The sequence below is a fragment of the Grampus griseus genome (assembly GCF_964374135.1).
Source record: "Grampus griseus genome assembly, chromosome: 1".
Taxonomy (NCBI): domain Eukaryota; kingdom Metazoa; phylum Chordata; class Mammalia; order Artiodactyla; family Delphinidae; genus Grampus; species Grampus griseus.
Genome location: NC_139017.1, coordinates 130,734,856 through 130,750,012, shown reverse-complemented (window position 1 = coordinate 130,750,012; position 15,157 = coordinate 130,734,856). Strand labels below are relative to the sequence as shown.

Sequence of the window (15,157 nt, the reverse complement as noted above, 5' to 3'; positions counted from 1 at the left end):
TACATTCTCTGAGCCAAAGGGCATTAAGATGTGAGTTCGCCTCTCACTCTGTTTCAGCAAGTAGAATTGTGAAGGCAGTGGGATGTACTGGGCCCTCACTCAGCGACCAGGGTCAGTGCTTTGCGTTAAAGACATTTTCTCCTTTATTTCCCACAATAACCCTATTTGTCAGCAGCTACTTCCAACTCTCCATTTTTAATATGTGAAAACTGAGTGTCAGGTAGCTAAAGTGACTTGCCCAAGATCATACACAGCTAGTAAGTGACAAAATTTAGGAAGCAAATCAGTGTTATCTGACTCTTAAGTCTGTGCCATTCTTTATGTTTTTCCTTTTGAATAGATAATACATGGACAAGACACAAAATTTAAAAGTTACAAAAAGAAGTACTGCAAAAAATAAGTTTCCCTCCCACCCCAGTCCCTTTGTTCTCCTCCCCAGTGGCAACCAACCACAGTCACCAATTCTTCAGTGTATAATTTTATACTTTTCTGGTCTCTCTTTTGAGTGGAGAACATAAGATACAGAATCAAATAACTGTAGTGACAGTGGTTATCCACTAGGGCAGATGGCTTTTCAGAAATATCAGAGGAGCCTTTTCAAAATACACATGCCCTATTTTGTTCCTCCTGACTAATACTCTGATTCTGTAGGTTTGGGGTGAGGTTTCTAAAGGAAACTGTGATTGCTTCCTTGCCTCGCTTCATTGAGAATTACTGTTCTGGTATTGCTAACATGCCTTATATGTACAGTTGACCCTTGAACAACATGGGTTTGGACTGCATGGGTGCACTTATACACAGATTTTTTTCAGTAGTAGATACTACAGTACTACACCATCCTCAGATACGGAGGAACCTCAGATATGGAGGGCTGACTATAAGTTATACCCAGATTTTTGACTGTGGAGGGTCAGTGCCTCTAACCCTGAATTATAAATGGTCAACTGTATTCAAGGAGGGAGGGGTTCCTTCCTCAAGACAGATGAAGGAGGCTTATTGGGAGGATGAACTATATACTCTTATTGGAGAAATAAGAACAGTGGATATTCCAGGTGGAGGAAATACAATGAGGAAAGGTAGAGAAAGAGTCATAAGTGCAAAGTGTTAGGTTAGGTGTCAGAAGCTCAAGTAGGGATCTAAGGAGCTCTCAGGGAGCCGGCAGGGGAATCCTGGAAAGAGAAAGTCAGGGCTGCTGTCGCTGCCCACATCCTGGGGTCTCAGAGTTCTCTGTGACGAGTGTGGCTCACGTCACCTATCAAGCAAATCCCAAACCTCCTCAGTGTGACACCAGTCCCCCTACCTTCCCTGCTCAGAGTCACAGTGAAGCGGTGCCTAGCTCCAGAGGCCTGGCCAGGTTGGGGAATGGAGCTCTGGTCCAAAGGCTGTGCAGGGGTGTGATGTCTTGAACCTTAAGGTAGTTTATTCTGATTTCTGCCTGAAGGCTCTTTCATCAGCCACCTGCCAAAGATTGAGAATCGCACAAAGAAGACTGTCTCAGAGCCCCACGGAAAAGGACTGTACCAGGATGTTTCCTTAGCAATACCTGAAGATGCTTCTGTGTAGAAACAAGAGACCTGAAGTGATCTCAAAAGTTGTTATTATTTTTCATTTGTTGGAGATAATGCCCACCTTTGTGAATGAAGAGGATAGAATTTTAATGGGAAGAATGAGAAAATGAAAATGCTGTACTCAGAGAAACCTGAGGATTATGCAACAGGTTTGTAAAGTGCCTCTGCTTCAGTAATCCTTGCAGTGCTATACTTCTGTGATGATGCTAGAGGCTTCCGTCAGCTTCTCTTAAAGGACTGTTGTTACCATACCCAGCTCTCTCCATTCTTTTTCTCCTCATTCTCAGGTTGACTCCTAAAATTTGGGAACATCTCCCATGCCGTGTGGCTGACAGGATCTTGGTGCTCCAGCCAGGTGTCAGGCCTGACCCTCTGAGGTGGGAGAGCTGAGTTCAGGACATTGCTCCACCAGAGACTTCCCAGCCTCACATAATACCAAATGGTGAAAGCTCACCCAGAGATCTCCATCTCAGTGCTAAGACCCAGCTCCTCTCAATGACCAGCAAGCCACAGTGCTGGACATGCTATGCCAAACAACTAGCAAGACAGGAACACAACCCCACCCATTAGCAGAGAGGCTGCCTAAAATCATAGTAAGTTCACAGACACTCCAAAACGCACCACTGGCTGCGGTCCTGCCCACCAGAAAGACAAGATCCAGCCTCATCCAGAACACAGGCACCAGTCCCCTCCACCAGGAAGCCTACACACCCAGTGAACCAACCTTACCACTGGGGGCAGACACCAAAAATAATAGGAACTATGAACCTGCAGCCTGTGAAAAGGAGACCCCAGATACAGTAACTCAAGCAAAATGAGAAGACAGAGAAACAAACAGCAGGTGAAGGAGCAAGGTAAAAACCCACCAGACCAAACAAATGAAGAGGAAATAGGCAGTCTACCTGAAAAAGAATTCAGAGTAATCATAGTAAAGATGATCCAAAATCTTGGAAATAGAATGGAGAAAATACAAGAAATGTTTAACGAGGACCTAGAAGAACTAAAGAGCAAACAAACAATGATGAACAACACAATAATGAAATTAAAAATTCTCTAGAAGGAATCAATAGCAGAATACCTGAGGCGGAAGAACAGATAAGTGACCTGGAAGATAAAATAGTGGAAATAACAACCGCAGAGCAGAATAAAGAAAAAGTAATGAAAAGAATTGAGAACCGTCTTAGAGAACTCAGGGACAACATTAAAAGCACCCACATTCGAACTATAGGAGTCCCAGAAGAAGAAGAGAAAACAAAAGGACTGAGAAAATATTTGAAGAGATTATAATTGAAAACTTCCCTAATATGGGAGAGGAAATAGTCAATCAAGTCCAGGAAGCTCAGAGAGTCCCATACAGGATAAATCCAAGGGGAAACATGCCAAGACACATATTAATCAAACTATCAAAAATTAAATACAAAGAAAACATATTAAAAGCAGCAAGGGAAAAGCAAAAAAATAACATACAAGGGAATCCCCATAAGGTTAACAGCTGATCTTTCAGCAGAAACTCTGCAAGCCAGAAGGGAGTGGCAGGACATATTTAAAGTGATGAAAGGGAAAAACCTACAACCAAGATTACTCTACCCGGCAAGGATCTCATTCAGATTCGACAGAGAAATTAAAACCTTTACAGACAAGCAAAAGCTAAGAGAATTCAGCACCACCAAACCAGCTTTACAACAAATGCTAAAGGAACTTCTCTAGGCAGGAAACACAAAAGAAGGAAAAACACACCCAAAACAACTAAGCAAATGGTAATATGAACATACATATTGATAACTACCTTAAGTGTAAATGCATTAAATGCTCCAACCAAAAGACATAGACTGACTGAATGGATACAAAAATAAGACCCGTATATATGCTGTCTACAGGAGACCCACTTCAGACCTAGGGACACATACAGACTGAAAGTGAGGGGATGGAAAAAGATATTCCATACAAATGGAAATCAAAAGACAGCTGGAGTAGCAAGTCTCATATCAGACAAAATAGACTTTAAAATAAAGACTATTACAAGAGACAAAGAAGGACACTACATAATGATCAAGGGATTAATCCAAGAGGAAGATATAACAATTGTAAATATTTATGCACCAAACATAGGGGCACCTCAATGCATAAGGTAAATGCTAAAAGCCATAAAAGGGGAAATTGACAGTAACAATCATAGTAGGGGACTTTAACACCCCACTTTCACCAATGGACAGATCATCCAAAATGAAAATAAATAAGGAAACACAAGCTTTAAATGACACATTAAACAGACGGACTTAATTGATATTTAAATGACATTCCGTCCAAAACCAACAGAATACACTTTCTTCTCAAGTGCTCATGGAACATTCTCCAGGATAGACCATATCTTGGGTCACAAATCAAGCTTTGGTAAATTTAAGATAATTGAAATTGTATCAAGTATCTTTTCCGACCACAATGCTATGAGACTAGATATCAATTACAGGAAAAACACCGTAAAAAAATACAAACACATGGAGGTTAAATAATGCACTAATAACCAAGAGATCACTGAAGGAATCAAAGAAGAAATAAAAAAATACCTAGAAACAAATGACAATGAAAACACGACGACCCAAAACCTATGGGATGGAGCAAAAGCAGTTCTAAGAGGGAAGTTTATAGCAATACAATCCTACCTCAAGAAACAAGAAACATCTCAAATAAACAACCTAACCTTACACCTAAATCAAGTTGAGAAAGAAGAACAAAAAATCCCAAAGTTAACAGAAGAAATCATAAAGATCAGATCAGAAATAAATGCAAAAGAAATGAAGGAAATGATAGCAAATATCAATAAAACTAAAAGCTGGTTCTTTGAGAAGATAAACAAAATTGATAAACCATTAGCCAGACTCATCAAGAAAAAAAGGGAGAAGACTCAACTCAATAGAATTAGAAATGAAAAAGGAGAAGTAACAAGTGACACTGCAGAAATACAAAAGATCATGAGTCATTACTACAAGCAACTATATGCTTATTGGACAACCAGGAAGAAATGGACAAATTCTTAGGAAAGCACAACCTTCTGAGGCTGAACCAGGAAGACATAGAAAATATAAACAGACCAATCACAAGCACTGAAATTGAAACTGGGATTAAAAATCTTCCAACAAACAAAATCCCAGGACCAGATGGCTTCACAGGCAAATTCTATCAAATATTTACAGAAGAGCTGACACCTATCCTTCTCAAACTCTTCCAAAATATAGCAGAGGGGGGAACACTCCCAAACTCAACCTACGAGGCCATCATCACCCTGATACCAAAACCAGACAAAGATATCACAAAACAAGAAACTGACAAGCCAGTATCACTGATGAACATAGATGCAAAAATCCTCAACAAAATACTAGCAAACAGAATCCAACAGCACATTAAAAGGATCATACACCATGATCAAATGGGGTTTATCCCAGGAATGCAAGGATTCTTCAATATATGCAAATCAATCAATGTGATACACCATATTAACAAATTGAAGGAGAAAAAGCATATGATCATCTCAATAGATGCAGAAAAAGCTTTTGACAAAATTCAACACCATGTATGATAAAAACCCTCCAGAAAGTAGACATAGAGGGAACTTACCTCAACATAATAAAGGCCATAAGTGAGAAACCCACAGCCAACATCATTCTCAATGGTGAAAAACTGAAATCATTTCCAGTAAGATCAGGAACAAGACAAGGTTGCCCACTCTCACCACTGTTACGCAAGATAGATTTGGAAGTTTTATCCACAGCAATCAGAGAGGAAAAGAAATAAAAGGAATGCAAACAGGGAAAGAAGAAGTAAACCTGTCACTGTTTGCAGATGACATGATACTATACATGGAGAATCCTAAAGATGCTACCAGAAAACTACTAGAGCTAAACAATGAATTTGATAAAGTAGCAGGATACAAAATTAATGCACAGAAATCTCTTGCATTCCTATACACTAATGTTGAAAAAGAAATTAAGGAAACACTCGCATTTACCATTGCAACAAAAGGAATAAAATACCTAGGAATAAACCTATCTAAGGAGACAAAAGACCTGTATGCCGAAAACTATAAGACAGTGATGAAAGAATTAAAGATGATACAAACAGGTGGAGCGATATACCATGTTCTTGGATTGGAAGAATGAACATTGTAAAAATGACTATACTACCCAAAGCAATCTACAGATTCAGTGCAATCCCTATGAAACTACCAATGGCATTTTTTGCAGAACTAGAACAAAAAAATTGCCCAGTTTGTATGGAGACAGACCCAAAAGACCCCGAATAGCCAAAGCAATCTTGAGACAGGAAATTGGAGCTGGAGGAATCCGGCTCCGTGACTTCAGACTATACTACAAAGCTACAGTAATCAAGACAGTATGGTATTGGCACAAAAACAGAACTATAGATCAGTGGAACAGGATAGAAAGCCCATAGATAAATCCACGCACCAATGGTTACCTAATCTTTGAGAAAGGAGGCAAGAATATACAATGGAGAAAAGACAGCCTCTTCAATAAGTGATGCTGAGAAAACTGGACAGCTACATGTAAAAGAATGAAATTAGAACACCATACACAAAAGTAAACTCAAAATGGATTAAAGACCTAAATGTAAGGCCAGAGACTATAAAACTCTTAGAGGAAAACATAGGCAGAACACTCTGACATAAATCACAGCAAGATCCTTTTTGACCCACCTCCTAGAGAAGTGGAAGTAAAAACAAAAATAAGCAAATGGGACCTAATGAAACTTAAAAGCTTTTGCATAGCAAAGTAAACCATAAACAAGATGAAAAGACAGCCCTCAGAATGAGAGAAAATACTTGCAAACATAGCCACTGACAAAGGATTAGTCTCTAAAATATACAAGCAGCTCATGCAGCTCAATATCAAAGAAACAAACAACCCAATCCAAAAATGGGCAGAAGACCTAAATAGACATTTCTCCAAAGAAGATATACAGATTGTCAACAAACACATGAAAAGATGCTCAACATCACTAATCACTAGAGCAATGCAAATCAAAACTACAATGAGGTATCACCTCGAGCTTCCCTGGTGGAGCAGTGGTTAAGAATCTGCCTGCCAATCCAGGGGAAACAGGTTCGAGCCCTGGTCTGGGAAGATCCCACATGCCTCGGATCAACTAAGCCCGTTCACCACAACTACTGAGCCTGTGCTCTAGAGCCTGCGAGCCACAACTACTGAGCCGGCATGCCACAACTACTGAAGCCCGTGCACCTAGAACCCGTGATCTGCAACAAGAGAAGCCACAGCAGTGAGAAGCCCATGCACTGCAACGAAGAGTAGACCCCGCTCGCTGCAACTAGAGAAAGCCTGCGTGAAGCAGTGAAGACCCGATGCAGCAAAAAATGAATAAATTAAATAAATTCAAAAAAAGAATGAGGTATCACCTCACACCAGTCAGAATGGGTATCATCAAGAAATATACAAACAGTAAATGCTGGAGAGGGTGTGGGGGAATCCTCTTGCACTGTTGGTGGGAATGTAAATTGCTACAATCACTGTGGAGAACAGTATGGAGGTTCCTTAAGAAACTAAAAATAGAGCTACCATATGACTCAGCATTCCCACTACCGGGCATATACCCTGAGAAAACCATAATTCAAAAAGAGTTATGTAACACAGTGTTCATTGCAGCACTATTTACATTATCCAGGACATGGAAGCAACCTAGGTGTCCATCGACAGATGAATGGATAAAAGGATGTGGCACATATATACAATGAAATATTACTCAGCCATAAAAAGAAACTAAATTGAATCATTTGTAGTGAGGTGGATGGACCTAGAGACTGTTATACAGAGTGAAGTAGGTCAGAAAAAGAACAAATACCGTATGCTAACACATATGTATGGAATCTAAAAGAAAAAAAAAAAGGTTCTGAGGAACCTAGGGGTAGGACAGGAATAAAGATGCAGACATAGAGAATGGACTTGAAGACACAGGAAGGGGGAAGGGTAAGCTGGGACGAAGTGAGAGAGTGGCATGGACATAATATACACTCTCAAATGTAAAATAGATAGCTAGTGGGAAGCAGCCGCATGGCACAGGGAGATCAGCTCGGTGCTTTGTGACCATCTAGAGGGGTGGGATAGGGAGGGTGGGAGGGAGACGCAAGAGGGAGGAGACATGGGGGTATATATATACGTATAGCTGATGCACTTTGTTATACAGTAGCAACTAACACACCATTGTAAAGCAATTATACTCCATTAAAGATGTTAAAAAAAAAAAAGCTCAAGTATCACATGGGCCAGACAGGTAACATCAATGATATCCGAAATGAAAAAATGACAACTGATGCTTGACCTTGGTGTTAGGTAGCTGAAGCGATCCTTCAAGATATTTCTGTACAACAGAGTGTGTAATGTGTGTTTTATTTTTTTTTTAGTTTTTTGCGGTACGCAGGCCTCTCACTGTTGTGGCCTCTCCCGTTGCGGAGCACAGGCTCCGGACGCACAGGCTAAGTGGCCATAGCTCACGGGCCCAGCCGCTCCGCGGCATGTGGGATCTTCCCGGACCGGGGCACAAACCCGTGTCCCAAACCCGTGTCCCCTGCATCGGCAGGCGGACTCTCAACCACTGTGCCACCAGGGAAGCCCGTAATGTGTGTTTTTTAAACATTCAGAATTAAAATTTTATTTTTATTTTTTTTTGGATGTGCCTTGAGGCTTGTGGGATCTAGTTCCCCCACCAGGAACTGGACCTGGGCCCTCAGCAGTGAAAGCGTGGAGTCCTAACCACTGGACCACCAGGGAATTTCCCAGAAATAAAATTTTAGTTGGGTGAGAAAAACTAATATAAATCAAGCTTTACTAGATTGTTTGATTGTCTTGCATAACCTCTGCGTGAACATACCTAACTTTTGAGGGTACTATCCTGTGTTTCACCATTAGTTTAAAAGTTGTAGCCTCATTCTTGAAAAGTTTGTTTTTTATTTGTGGTAAATGTAGTAACTCTTTGTACCTAATCTTTAAACTTAAATGATTATTTAATATCTCCATTGACAGAGAGAGAGACAGAGAGGATGTGTGTGTGTGTGCGTGTGTGTGTGTGTGTGTGTGTGTGTGTTTTAAGAACCAGTTATAGGGTTCTTTCTGTTGTGTTTTATTTTTTGTTCAGATTTTTTGGAAGCATCCTCCCCCATCCCACTGACATAGCTATTCCTCTCCGAAAGTTTTTTTCCCCCTGAAGCAACATCATTTATATTCCTACTTGAGCATTTTGATATCTTGTTAGAGGGACCTAAAAGTAGAGCTTCTAGTGAAATGAATGAGCTGCAGCTTGTTTCCTGACAGGTCTCTCCACTCATAGGTTCAAGGCCTCTAACGTTCTTTGTTTTTTAAAAAAATAAATGAATAAATTTATTTATTTTGGCTGCGTTGAGTCTTTGTTGCTGCACGTGGGCCCTCTCTAGTTGTGGCGAACGAGGGCTACTCTTCCTTGCACTGTGAGTGCTTCTCATTGCAGTGGCCTCTCGTTGCAGAGCACGGGCTCTAGGTGCATGGGCTTCAGTAGTTGTGGCGCTCGGGCTTAGTTGCTCCATGGCAACTAAGGGATCTTCCCAAACCAGGGCTCGAACCTGTGTTGCCTGCATTGGCAGGCAGATTTTTAACCACTGTGCTGTCAGGGATGTCCTCCTCTAGCTTTCTTGATCTCATTTGATCTTCATCATTTTAGTGCTGATAGTAAATCACACAGTGGTCACACTTTCCTTGGATATATTTCCTTGTATCCTTTACTTGTCACATCAGGATCATGAAAATCCCGCTTCTCATTAACTTTGTAGATTTAAATAGGACCCCTTGCAAAGCATATTGAATAAGCATCAAAAAGCATAACGTGCTCTGTGTGTGAAGGCATCAATCATCTGTCTGTTGCACCCACTCCTGTCATTTTAGCCCTTTCTGCTCTCAGAATTCCGAAAGAGTGGAAAACCGAAAGAGACAGATGAAACGGTTGATTTGTTTAGTTGCAAAATGCAGCTGGGACAGGTAATTAAACAGTCCTGCTCCCACAGAGAAACCTGCAGTCATGTAACATGAAGTCTCAGAAACCCAGCTGTATTCAGATTTAGATGCAGAATGAATATTAGGTAGGCGTCTTTTAGATTGACAGATTTTGTAAACATCATTTCTGGTTTATTTGTTCAGTGTGATTGAAGATGGGGCACGTGTGTTCCCTTCATGGCGCACATTTCTAGGGAGCATGTGGTGTTTTAGATATCGGGGGGAATAGCCTAGAAGGGCATCCTGTATCTGGTGCGCAAGGGATTCCATGGGTGAGCCTCTGCTGCTCTTCAGTGCTCCAACCTGTTCCTGACATCAGCTGTTCCACAGATGTGGGGAATAGAGCAGGATTGATTAGTAAGGGGCTGGCACGGGAGACTGGGATCAGTTCCCTCCTTAATCCTTTTATTTTTTTATGAGGACGTGCTATTATATAAGTAGAAAATTGTGTGTACAGCAATGTCTTTTAATTTGGGCACTTATTTCGATGCAGAAATTGCTACCATCTACTCAGTTGCTCAAACCAAAAATTTTGCAATTACCTTTTTCACTAACCTCCCACAAGCAGTCCCCAAGCAGGCTCTTTGTAGGGCTGACTCACTCTTTTTTTTTTTAATCTTTGTTCACTTTATATCAGTAGAGATGAACTTTTTCCCCTTAATTAAAAAAAAATTTTTAATTATTATTTTTCATATGCTTATTTTCCATCTGCATCTTTTTTTAACATCTTTATTGGAGTATAATTTTTTTTAAAGGGCTTCAAATACTTGGCTTTTTATTTATTTACTTATTTATTTTTGGCTGTGTTGGGTCTTCATTTCTGTGCGAGGGCTTTCTCTAGTTGTGGCAAGCGGGGGCCACTCTTCATCGCGGTGCGCGGGCCTCTCACTATCACGGCCTCTCTTGTTGCGGGGCACAGGCTCCAGACGCGCAGGCTCAGTAGTTGTGGCTCACGGGCCTAGTTGCTCCATGGTATGTGGGATCTTCCCAGACCAGGACTCGAACCCGTGTCCCCTGCATTAGCAGGCGGATTCTCAACCACTGCGCCACCAGGGGAGCCCTATTGGAGTATAATTGCTTTACAATGGTGTGTTAGTTTCTGCTTTATAACAAAGTGAATCAGTTATACATATGTTTCCATATCTCTTCCCTCTTGCGTCTCCCTCCCTCCCACCCTCCCTATCCCACCCCTCTAGGTGGTCACAAAGCACCGAGCTGATCTCCCTGTGCTATGCGGCTGCTTCCCACTAGCTATCTATTTTACATTTGGTAGTGTATATATGTCCATGCCACTCTGTCACTTCGTCCCGGCTTACCCTTCCCCCTCCCTGTATCCTCAAGTCCATTCTCTAGTAGGTCTGCATCTTTATTCCCGTCTTGCCCCTAGGTTCTTCATGACCATGTTTTTTTCTTTTATATTCCATATATATATGTTCTCACCTTAAATGTCCCCATCTCTGTGAAACCTACTCTGACCAACTTTTCAAACAGCCTCCACAGTTGTGTCTGATGTCCTGACCCTGATTAGCTCCTTCATAGCACTTATCACAGTTGGTAACTTGGGGTTTATCTTTCACTTGTTTGTTGGTGCATTGTTTATTGGCTTATTTGTTTTGCTTGTCTCTTCTCGCTCTCTTGCTTGTTTATATTGTCTGTCTTCCATCCTAGATGTTACTTCCAGAGGGTAGAAACTGTTTCTTTTTTTCATCCTGTAATTCCAGCCCAAAGCTCAAATCCGTGCACATAGTTTTACACTCTATAAATATATGCTGGGTATCATGTTCAAACTAGATTGTAGATCAGTGATATGCTGGGAAATGTCTAGCCCTCAAAAAAAGGAAAAAAAGGCAACCCTAATTTGTAGCATTTACCAATACCCGTGGTATAAATAGTTCCACCGTGGCAGATTTCAAGCAACCAAAATGACAGCAGTGAACACTGAGTTAGGTAATGATTCACAGTTGCACTTCATTGATGCAGGTTTCTCCATGGGAGCAGGACTATATTGTTACCTGACCTACCTGCATTTAGCGCTAGACAAATCAACCATTTCATCTGTCTTTTTCAGTTGTTCATCCCTTTGGTATTCCCTAAATTCTTAGATAGAGAGTGTTTCCACCATACATGTATAACAGATAAAAGTCACTTCAAGAACATAGATAAAATGTGGTCAAAATAATTAGGAAGTGATGGATTTTCAGTACTTACTACATTTATTTTTTTATTATTATTATTATTTTTTGTGGTACGCGGGCCTCTCACCGTTGTGGCCTCTCCCATCGCGGAGCACAGGCTCCGGACGCACAGGTCCAGTGGCCATGGCTTATGGGCCCAGCCGCTCCACGGCATGTGGGATCTTCCTGGACCGGGCCACGAACCCGTGTCCCCTGCATCGGCAGGCGGACTCCCAACCACTGCGCCACCAGGGAAGCCCACTACATTTATTTTTAATATTATTTATTTAATTGTAATCTTATAATTTCATATTTAATAATGGCTATCATTAACAACTGGCTTGCAGAATTCCTGAAAATTGAAAAATCTGCTCTTGCAAGCATACTTTAGCACAGCACTGGGGATGACCTACAGGTGGACCCACTGACCACTCCCTGCCCTAGTGTTTGGCTCATAAACAAAGGAAGGAAGAGAGTTGGCAGAGACGGATGGGTAAAGTGTTATTACAGAAACATTTCTCAGAGTTTTTATTCACCTTTTGGTGCTAAAGAAACTGACCCTAATGTCTCCTAGCTGGATATACAGGATTTGGTACAATGACTAAACAGAATGAGGTGGCAACAGTGAGAAATAAAGAGATCACAGAGAGGCAACAAGAGTAAAAGCAGTCTTACCCTCGCGTTGCTAGAATATCTTATTGCCAGAGATGGCTGTAGATCCTGAAGTGCTTGGTGGTCAAGAGCACTTAATTTTCAGAAAATTAGCCCAAGTCCAGGAATCCCTCCTGCCTGTTTTAAGCCATTGAGGCCTTAGTCAGCTGGATGCCTTGCCACTTCACATTTGTCTGTTTGTCTGTAGTGGGATGGAAATGAGCCCCAGGTGGTGTCTGAAGCCAGGCCTGTGGAACTCTGAGGACTCAGAGCAGATGACTAAGGGGAGGTGACAAGCTCCAGGATAAGTGATCGCAGAGGAAAGGAAATAGGGAAAGAGCCATGTTGTGGATGCATTGCCACCTTGTGTAGGGTTTTCTCCTTAGCAAATATACAGTTAGAGATGGGCCTGGTATTTTGGATAAACAGACTATTGTAGTATCATTTACCATGTTTGAGTTTATATATCCACAATGAGAAATCATTAATTCCAATTTTGAAAATCGGGGGAATGGAGTTTGGTGAATGCCTTTGACTTTTAGAGCCAACAACACTAAGGCACTCATCTTTTCACCTTGACATTGGCTGGAATTTCTTAATGCTTGGCTCATATCTGAACCTATATGAATCCTTCTAAGTCAACAGAACCAATCCTAGAGTGGAATAATGATTGCCTTTCTTATTATACACCCATACCTCCCCCAAATCAGAAATTGTTCTCTCTTAAGCTGGTGAGATGGAAAAAGACATCTTGAAAGAGGTACCATCTTTCATGGATTAGTTCAGATAACATGTAATGAGCCCATGTTCAGATGCTGGGTACTATTCTAGGGCCTGAGGCTATAGAGAGAAAAGATACCCTCAAGCAGTCGGGGGGCAGTTAAGAAAATAGGAATTTTTTTTTTTTTTTTGTAGTATGCGGTCCTCTCACTGTTGTGGCCTCTCCCGTTGCGGAGCACAGGCTCCGGACGTGCAGGTCCAGCGGCCATGGCTTATGGGCCCAGCCGCTCCGCGGCATGTGGGATCTTCCTGGACCGGGCCACGAACCCGTGTCCCCTGCATCGGCAGGTGGACTCCCAACCACTGCGCCACCAGGGAAGCCCAGAAAATAGGAATTTTAAAAGCAGTGTATTGTGAGCTGTGATGGGGATGTGTGCAGTGTGATCTTGGACCGCAGATGGAAGCAGATTAGCTCAGATATCAGGAAGGGCTTCCTGAAAGTGATACTGCTTTAGTATTGAAGTGTGAGTGAAACTTAGATAATATAAAGGAACTAGATGTCCTGAGGGATGGGAAACCCTGCAGAAAAGTGGAACACAGAATACATACTGGGAACTATAGGAAGTTTGGAGCTTAGAACTGGAGACTTTGTACGTCTGTCTCTCCATTCCCAAGGAATCTGAGTGGACAAGAGTGAGAACAAGATGACAAATGACTTCATGTTTTACTTGAGGCTAGTTTTCCCCTTATTGTCTCTTTTGGGATTTTGGTGATCTGATTCAGGGGATGGGGCTTCTGTGTCAAAAAAATACTTGATAGAGGATTAACAGCCAGATGTGTCCTTGTTGTGTTTATATTACTGTTCTGTGTTTTGTTGCAGCTGCTGCCCATTCACACTCTGAGGCTTGGCATGGAGGTGGATTCCTTTGATGGGCACCATTATATCTCTTCGATTGCTCCAGGTGGTCCTCTTGATACACTGAACCTCCTACAGCCAGAAGATGAGCTCCTTGAGGTAAAATTTTTGAGGGGAAAAAGACACAGGGCAGGAATTTTTAAGTTGTAGGAGAATGTGTTCTCACCAGAAATCCACAGAGTTACATCATCAATACCAATGTAATGTGAGCTACTTATATTGGAAAATAATTGGTGACTGTACTTAACAAAACTGTGTTGTGTACTTGAAAGTTGCTGAAAGAGTAGATCTTAAGTGTTCTTACCACACACATAAACAGACACACACACACACAAACTATGGTAACTATGTGAGGTGATAGAAGTGTTAACTAACCTCATTGTGGTAATGATTTCACAATATATATATCAAATCATCACACTGTACACCTTAAACTTTTACATGTTATATGTCAATTATATTTCAGTAAAGCTGGGAAAAATAAAATAAAGATGAGGAAAAATACTAACAACTTATGTAATGATAAGTGAAGTAGATAACGTACTTTCAGTTCATTTTCCCCATCTTTTGGGACTCCTGAGATGTCCTTTTGAGTGCTTATTTAAATGATTAACTGAGAAAGATGCTAATGTCCTGTTTTAGTGTGATAGCATAATTAGTATTTTTTTCTTCAAAATTCTTTTTAAGAATCTAACCCCTGACCCTTGTTTGGAACATGTAGTCATATTTATTTGCAGGTTTTGTTGGTTATTTCTAGTAAGGATTAGAGCTGGATAACCTCAGGCTTATGTGTTACTGACTAGCTTTCAGACTGTCTCCTTGGGACTCCCTCCCCGCCATGATGGCAGCCTCTACCGGGCTCACTCAGGCTTCTCAGCCTCTCTTCAGTCAGAGCAATTCTAGAGCACTTCTGCTGTGACATGACTGCCTTGAGAGATTTTGTTAGATTGGAAAGTTCTATAGCCAACACAGCAGACAAACCAAGCAACAACCCTTAATTTTACAGATAAGAAAACAAGACATTGATTTCCCCTAACTTTATACACTGGTAGAGTGATGACTTTAGTTCATGTTTTCTAACTC

At 41.3% G+C, this 15,157-nt stretch overlaps 1 protein-coding gene across 9 annotated transcripts in view; it reads left to right on the top strand.

Annotated features, from left to right (window-relative positions):
- The window catches only part of PATJ (PATJ crumbs cell polarity complex component), a 357,190-nt gene that overhangs the window by 64,429 nt on the left and 277,604 nt on the right, over positions 1-15,157 (top strand). For all 9 annotated transcript variants that reach the window (XM_082652883.1, XM_082652885.1, XM_082652881.1 and 6 more), the window contains one exon: positions 14,039-14,173. In XM_082652883.1, the coding sequence (XP_082509009.1) occupies positions 14,039-14,173 (135 nt within the window). The remainder of the gene's footprint in view (positions 1-14,038; positions 14,174-15,157) is intronic.